We start from the raw sequence: 8,652 nt of genomic DNA on the forward strand, positions 1-8,652 counted from the left end.
TTGTTAATATTAATTGAATTATATATATATATATATATTGTATCTGATATTTAAAATAAGTTAAATAAATTAAATTTAAATTGTTAAACGTTATAAAATTAGATTTGTAAAATTGTTTATATATAACCTAAAAGCTTAATTTAAAGTTCTAACCTATTTTCTCTTTTGTTAGTGTTGATCCCTTCACACGTAAAGACTGGTACGATGTTAAAGCACCATCTATGTTTACCAACCGTCATGTCGGCAAAACATTGGTCAACAGAACCCAGGGAACAAGTAAGATATTTTATGCTAAAGAAAATTTTGCAACACCAGCTCCACAATAGTTTTATTAGAACTTTATGTGGCGTTTTATGTTGCATAGAGAAAAGCAGACTCTTACCATAGTATTATTTTCTTTGTGATAATACTAAAATTTGTTCCTGCCACAAATTTATTTAAAGTATATTATTAATTTAAAATATTTTTAAGTATATTAGGTTGATTTCGTTATTAATTTTACTTTTATTGTGTTATAGAGATTGCTTCTGAAGGTTTGAAATACAGAGTATTTGAAGTCTCTTTAGCAGATTTACAAAATGATGGAGATGCAGAAAGATCTTTTCGTAAATTTAGGCTGATTGCTGAAGATGTTCAACATCGTAATGTACTGACTAACTTCCATGGCATGGACTTAACAACGGATAAATTGAGGTCCATGGTTAAGAAATGGCAAACTTTAATAGAAGCTAATGTTGATGTAAAAACTACTGATGGCTATCTTCTCAGAGTTTTTTGCATTGGTTTCACCAACAAAGATCAACTGAGCACAAGAAAAACATGTTACGCTCAACATGCACAGGTTAATATTTGTACAAATAAAATATATTATCTTTTATCTTAAATATTTGCAACTTAAAGTAAATGAAAGTTGTGTGATTACTTTCATGTTTCAAAAAGTTGCATAGAACAATAGCCACTCGCTTACCACATTATTTTTGTATTAGAGAATAGTGATGTATGATGTTGCAACACATTTATATAAAATATATAATTATGTATGTGTTGTTCATGTATGAAGTTACTTGAATGTGTGTTTTTCTATGTTTAGGTCAAAAAAATTAGACAGAAGATGGTAGATACGATTACGAATGACGTTACAAAAAGTGATTTGAAAGGTGTGGTTAGTAAACTCTTACCGGATGCTACCGCTAAAGATATTGAAAAAGCCTCACAAGGCATTTATCCACTACATGATGTTTATATCCGCAAAGTATATAAATCACATTAATTGTTCTTATAGTTTCAATATTTTATTTGAATCTGAATATAAATAACAAATATATTACATTATAGGTTAAAGTATTAAAGAAGCCACGTTTCGAATTGAGCAAACTATTAGAACTTCACGGCGACGGTGTGGGAAGCAAGAGCGAAGAAGTGGGTGAAAGTGGTTCAAAGGTTGATAGACCAGAAGGCTATGAACCACCTGTACAGGAATCTGTTTAAAGGAGGTATTTCCTTTATTTGTGATTCTTTAAAATTTGATATAAATAAAACGCAAATTCCTGTGAATATTGTTATTATTCTTTTTATTTTTTTGTGTATTATTTTTTGAAACAAGACATTTAAAAAATTCTGTTTTATTTGTAAATGTTTATTATTGAAAAAATAATTTTATAATACAATGTTCTTCATTAATAATTATTTAATTATATCAAAAGAAGCTAAGAATCGGTAAAAAGAAGGAATCCATAGTTCATTTGGTCATATTAAAATGTAAAGGTACTAACGATATTAAAAACTAGACAATGTAAGTAATTAGTGCGACAAAATTCGAATAGTGAACAACCAACTTCTTATTAATAATGCTCTAAAACTTTCACTCCAGGATGCCAATATATAGATTAATAACACAAAGAAAAGTATCTTTGTGATTATATCAACCCAATACATGCTACAATTAAAATATAAACATTGTAGTTAAAAATTCATTAAAGTTTCTAGGTGTTCTGAGAATCAATTCGTAATTAGATCTTACATTCGTAAGTGTCTTCGAGCGGCTGGCAAAGTTTCTGGTGGTTCGTTCAGAATGTAAATTCTTGCTGCTCGTATACATGTTTCGAAATATGCATCTATATCCATATCTTCTCCATGTAATTGATAATTTTCATATTCCACAGAATTCAGTTTACTTCGTACTTCGTACATATTTGAATTTTCAAAATCCCATTGATTATTAGCATAATATTCGAAAACTTCGAAACCTTTTTGTATCCGACGTTGCACACGACACATACTGTTTATAGTAAGAGTTTTATGTCCTTTAATATCGTCAAAATGTTTTGGTTTGGAAAATATTTATCATCTATAAATAAAAGATAATAGTACTTAGATGCACTTACATTGGCTTATAGCCTGCAAGGAAAATAAGTGTATCTATGAGGTAAGCAGGTATCATATGGAATAGTAAAACACATATATTATGCAAGAGTCTTGATTTCTTCATGCTACCTCCCGGATACCAAACAACTCCGTTTAAAGGTACTTTTTCTGTTATTTTTCGACCTCTAGCGATTATCTCTGCCCACGATACCTAAAATTTTCATATTAAAATAGAATGAATATTAGCCACATATACTTATTATTATTCAAAATGGTATGTTCAAAAAAATAATAATTTACCTTGAATTCACTGCTACTTGTAAGATTGTAAACTCTTTTTTCATGATCTTTCCAATATATAAAATTCCAAGAACTAGCAAGAATTCCATTTATCGCAATATCAACGGGAAGATAATCGGCGTAACCAGTATCATTACAATACATTGTTCGAATAACACCTTTTCCAGCACCAATTAAAAGTCCTGTTGGTCCATTGATATTATCCGTCCATCCTGGTAATGGTTCTTTCCATACAGGTATGACTATGCTTGGTCTAGAATTTAAAGTAATATTCTACAATTAAAGATTTGTAATTGTTTATAAAAATGGTGTTTTAATTCAAACCTCAATATAATTGCTGGGATGTGTGGCATTGCTTCTTCTACAAGGCTTTCTGACAATGCTTTAGTAAAGGCATACGTATTGGGAATACGTCCTAAAATTTTATCTGTCATTGCTTCAACTACATCATTATCCATCCATTCCACGCATTTGATTATTTTAAGAGGATCTGCAGGTGGTGGATATGGTTTTTCTCCTAAAACCTAAAAAAAATGTTATTTTATTAAACAAATATTACCAAATATACTCGTAATTTAATAATTTAAACAGTATGCGATTATAATAGTAGTACCTTTTCTTCAAGATGACAATATGAGGTACTAATGTGTGCAAACAATTTTAAATGCTTCATCTCTCTGGCTAATTCCAACATTTGCTTTGTACCACGTGTATTCAATAGTACTGCTTTTTTCAACAATTCATCGAATCTTTAATAATGTAGTAATCAAATTCAATATTATTTTCAAGATATTTTATTAATATTTACATAAGTTTTAACATATTTTATTATATAGTACGTTACCGTACTGTGGCAGCTGCATGGTATACAATGTTAATCTTTTCACAGAGCACCTTTCTGTCTTCTGAGGAAAGTCCGAGTCCAACTAGCGAAACATCTCCGTGTATAACAGTTACAGATTTTTTAAGTGTTTCTGCCCCTCTTTGTTTCTTAACTTTTTCAAAAAGCTGAAACAATAAATTTTTTAATTTATTAATTGACAATTTTCTGTAAAATTTCTTTATAAATGTATTTTCGTTCTTTTGTAGATTGCGTTATGTACACGGAACGAAGTTATAATGAATTTACGTTGCCGATAAACTTGCTTTCTCGTGTATTCCAAGTTTCTGACAGGCACTGTTTTTTTGTAGGATTGTAAATTAGTGTTGAAACAAACGAAAGTAAAAGTTAGATTTATTTTTCAGTATTTTTTTCAGTAAATATTTTTCTAGTAATATTTAAATGCTTTTTAGTTAATCGTGCCATTTTTATACATTTATGTATATTAAACTGATTTAATTAATATTACATATGTTATATCGTAATGCATTCAAATTTTTTGTATAGTTTTTATAGTTTTGTAAAGTTTTATATTGTCCTAGATTGAGTATAATATTTGAGTTAAGAGCAGTCTTAACAGCCTTGTAATTCAACGATGTTTATATGAGCATGAGTCTTTAAATTACAAACATGAATAATAGGAAGAACAATGAATAATGCTTGAACTTTTTTATCAAACAATAACATCTTCAAAATAAATTACGTTTCTTAGAATAAATAATTGTAAGCAAATGGTTCTTTACGTAGACATCATTTTTTAAATAATTTGATGTGTTTTATTGATATAGAAAAAATTGAAGAATTTGTATAAATTTATTGTTTTTTTTACACACGATGTTTTAGATTCCATGTACGTAAATGACTTTTAACTTTCTTTCTCTTCCTAATAATGTATATTTCCTCTAGGTAAATAAAAATCTTCAAGTGTTCCATAGTTTCCACGATATTTGATATAATTAAATTCGCTAACTAGAACATACCGCTCTATAATTAAAGAATACGATTCTAGTCCATAAATATATGTGTAATTTATTTTATATAAAAAGTGAACAATATTCTATTTATTTGACGTTAAATTTTGATCTTTCATCTTTAAAATATTTAATTGTATATTTTCAAATGTACGTATTTTCTAGTATGCGATTATTTAATTATTATATTTTTATTAAAAGGAGTTTATCAGAAAATAGAAAATAACTCAAAAGATAAGCGATTAATAATATTTCTACTACAAAAATTTTATCTGTACTCGGAAATTAGTATAATACACGACCAAATTCTTGAGCCTACGCTGCTTACCGCAGAGAATTAGTATGCGTGCATATGTGTGTTAGAATGGGGTCCAAGGGGCAGCAGTACGAAAGATGTGACATAACAGGCCAGCACATGAGGAATAAGAACTTTCACCAGGTATGAGAGTTGGTAATAATGATGATAATAACATTTTCCATCCTCTTCTCTATGTACAAGACCTTGACTTAATTTTTAAGATTTTGTCTCGTAACATGTCACTCTAAATAGTACACTTTTACTGTATATGTGTGGACTTCATCTTCAGTGACTAAATCTAAGAAAATTAGGATGCTTCATGTTACAATCTTTGAGAGTGTTTCGAAGTATGTTATACTTCATGGAAAATACTTTGATAACTAACTTTTTTTTATGTCACATGACATAAGTAGTTAGAATATTTCTCGTTTTTGTTGTCATAATGTTCTTTTTCTTCATGATTACGTTTAAATGTGTCGTAATATTTTTTATTAATTCTTGGTAATTCTGATAAATAAATGAAAAAGCTCTTTCTTTAGTTATATAGAATAATCAAATTTATTATGAAATAAAAAAAATAGTTTAATATTATGTAACACTGTAATGGAAACGATCAAAGAAGAATTGAAGTTCGTGGCTTATTCATTATATCAGTCATCTTGACTTTCTCAAAGATATTTGTATAGGTAAAATACTTCTCACGTTATTTTCAATTGTGTTTGATTTTCGTTTGCGTGGTATCCTTTCTTCATCCCATTAAACAAAATTCATCGTTTAAGTAGCGTTCTCTTACTGTACAATAGTCGATACAACAGAATCTGTAATGCGTTGGCATATCGTCATTTTTCAAGTCCTGAGTTATTTCTACATGTCGGGTCTTGGAAGATTTTTCTTTTATCTTTGAGAGTGAAAAGAATTTTTCAATTAAAACTTTTTCGCTTAACACATCATGATTCTTTTATTGCAAAATCTAATTTTCACATAATTACACTTTCTCTAAGTGTGTTTTATAAGGTATATGTTGCAATATTTCTCGCATTAAAAATATCTACCTGTTACAACAATTGTAACAATAGATTAACAACTGCAGTTTGTAATAAATATTTAATTAGTATAACATTTTATGGAATCACTTCTTCCATATTATTTTCAAACACGCAACATTTATTCTAAATATTCATTCTGAAAAATTAGGTCAGGAAGAGTTCCCTTAAGTGGAAAACAACCAGTATAAGAAACCTGTTTACGTACATATAAGTGGTTCAATTACTTTTTCTTCATACTTATGTAATATCGACCATGTGATTTAAGTTCATAGAACGTTCATGCGACAACGGTTATTTAAAATTCAGTATCTTTACCGATACTTGTTTTATTTCAAAAGGTACTAATTAATTTAAATTAAAAATCTTCGATAAAAAATCACATTTTTGCACGCATATGTTGCTTTTTAATTGTCTTATAGAAAATTTGTATTTTACACGAGAAATGTGATTTTCTATACAAACGAAAAAATATTTGAAAAATTTTAAAAGATATTTACCGGTGAGTCGAACATTTCCTCTAGACGATGTTTTGGATCTTTTCCCTTCTTGGGTCTGATTAGCATATAAATTTGTTGTGTATTTGGTAAACATCTGAGAAATTTTTCAACAACGACTTTACCCAGGAAACCAGTACCACCGGTAATTAGGATGTTCTGACCTTTGAAAGATTCCGCTATTCTATCAGGAATCTCTTCCACTTTTGTTTCTGCCATGATCTCCTTTTTAATCTCTGAAAAATGTAATAGTAATTTATAAATTTTTTGTTTAATCTTTGTCAAAGACATAAATGTAGTGATTATGAGAAAATTATCGTATGTCTGACTTATATCAAAGGTAAAATAAATGCTGTACCGGAAATTGCAACTGGAACAGAAATTATAGTGTAGACCTTTAGTTTATGCTTGAAATATATTCCAGTCAATCTTAACTTCGCAACAAGTGAAGCAGTCACGTGACTACTTTTGTGAAGTAAGACAAAGTTGAATTTAATCGAACAGGAACGTCGATATTTAAACATTAAGAGTGGTTTATATTACAGTTTAAATTTCATTACAAATATTATCACAGATGAAACAATTGCAATAAGAAGTGTTTGTGATGAAACTGAGCAAGCGGAATGTTTTTCAGAACTTATTTATGCAAAATTTTTCGGCTTTTATACAAGGTAAGAAATGACATGACATCTTATGAAATATTGAAGTTAATTATTAATTATGAAATTTTCAGGTTATGTTTTGAAGCAATAGGTATAGCGACTTTTTTTAAATTAATTTTGCATACAAGAAAGAACATTTTTATTATGTAAATATTACAAGGATGCAGTAACAGTTTTTACGACAACGTAAAGACATAACTACGTATTGACAAAGAAACCTGCATGACAGAAACGTAACTTAGTTATTCTAAAAAAAATTTTTGCAATAACAGAAATGATAAATGTGTCACTTTCTCTGTTAAAGATTCTTTTAACTTCTGTCTCGATAGATTTCATAATTTGTTGAATTTTAAACCATTGAATGAAGTATTTCTTATATAATTAGTAGAATAACTACATAGTTGTCATAGATTTGTCATATTTACCCATTCGTATTCATAAAATATTTATATATCTTCAAAAATGATTAAATGGATAAACAATCAAGCAATCAAAGCAAAATTTCACTGCGATTTATCTCAAATAATATGAATCTGATTCATCATAAAATATATTTATATATAAACAGAGGATGTAATAATCTTAGAAATATCAAATTATCGATACAAAAGTTACAATAAAATTTACTGTAAAATGAATCATGTCAAATTAATAACAACGATACACGATATTTTTAATTAAATAACACATTATTAACAACGATACACAATAACAGAACAAGTTATACTTTCTTGGTTTCACATATATATGGTCATGAGAATCACTATGACAATAAAACAAAATTTTCACGGATAGTAAAACGTAACCCTTGTGAATTCGCCATAATTTTTCAGCGTAATATTCGTAAATATTTAATAAAAAAACGAAAAAGGACTCGCTTTGAATGTCGAACACTTACTTCCAGGAATGAAAGAAATTTCGTCAAGCTCACGCTTTATTCGAAATAACGACTGGTTGCAAGTAAACAATGTAGGAACGAGACGATATTAAAGCACAATCACTAGTTCAAGAGTGACCAGTTACAGTCAATCGCTGTTACTTCAACGGTGAGCTCGATACAGACTGAGAAAGCATAACGTACACCGAATATTTCCCTGGATGATCATCGGCACTCGATGCAGTCTCGTATTCGCTTTTGGCTAGACCGTGTTCCCCCACTCTTACTTAAGGGAAGAACTCAATCTTATTCAAGTCACGTAATTGTTTATCCGTGTATATTTCATTATATAATTTTGTAAAATAATTTCATTAACGTACGAATTTAATGTATGAAACGTATGTATGTAAATCGGTGTGATTCATTTTCAGAATAAATTTAACAACAGAGGAAGTACTTATAAATATATATCCTAATTAACCTTACTTTTTACATTACTGCCACTCTTACCTTTTAGCGTTCTTTTCAATACTAAATTGAGTTGATGAAATATATCAATCCGAATTGAAACATTTATAAAAATACTTAATAACAAAAATAAATAGTAACAGACAAATTTCTTTCATTTCTTGGAAACAGATACAGAAACAATTCAACTTTTTAAAATTAGTATTTTACATATCATATTGCATTAAAAGAAAAAATTAATGATTCTCTGTTAGCGCTAACAACAATCTTAAAATTAGAGAAAATAGATAGA

The 8,652-nt window shown here is 28.5% G+C and overlaps 2 protein-coding genes across 2 annotated transcripts in view; one reads left to right on the forward strand and one right to left on the reverse strand.

Annotated features, from left to right (window-relative positions):
- Window positions 1–1,546, forward strand: part of RpS3A (ribosomal protein S3A) — a 2,808-nt gene extending 1,262 nt beyond the window's left edge. Inside the window, exons 2-5 of the mRNA XM_017900641.1 lie at window positions 173–276; window positions 519–841; window positions 1,091–1,252; window positions 1,336–1,546. Of these exons, the coding sequence (XP_017756130.1) occupies window positions 173–276; window positions 519–841; window positions 1,091–1,252; window positions 1,336–1,488 (742 nt within the window). The 3' untranslated portion in view covers window positions 1,489–1,546. The remainder of the gene's footprint in view (window positions 1–172; window positions 277–518; window positions 842–1,090; window positions 1,253–1,335) is intronic.
- Window positions 1,547–1,671: 125 nt separating this feature from the next.
- LOC108547924 (putative fatty acyl-CoA reductase CG5065) lies at window positions 1,672–8,165 on the reverse strand. The gene is made up of 9 exons (XM_017900642.1): window positions 7,914–8,165; window positions 6,357–6,589; window positions 3,509–3,672; window positions 3,278–3,413; window positions 2,989–3,188; window positions 2,665–2,917; window positions 2,385–2,575; window positions 2,021–2,278; window positions 1,672–1,936 (listed from the first exon to the last, which is right to left on the reverse strand). Exons 2-9 carry the CDS (start codon window positions 6,570–6,572, stop codon window positions 1,801–1,803), a joined length of 1,554 nt encoding a protein of 517 aa, XP_017756131.1. The 5' UTR covers window positions 6,573–6,589; window positions 7,914–8,165; the 3' UTR covers window positions 1,672–1,800.
- Between the last annotated feature and the right edge of the window lie 487 nt (window positions 8,166–8,652).

The sequence above is a fragment of the Eufriesea mexicana genome, unplaced genomic scaffold (assembly GCF_001483705.2).
Source record: "Eufriesea mexicana isolate 0111107269 unplaced genomic scaffold, ASM148370v2 scaffold1312, whole genome shotgun sequence".
Taxonomy (NCBI): domain Eukaryota; kingdom Metazoa; phylum Arthropoda; class Insecta; order Hymenoptera; family Apidae; genus Eufriesea; species Eufriesea mexicana.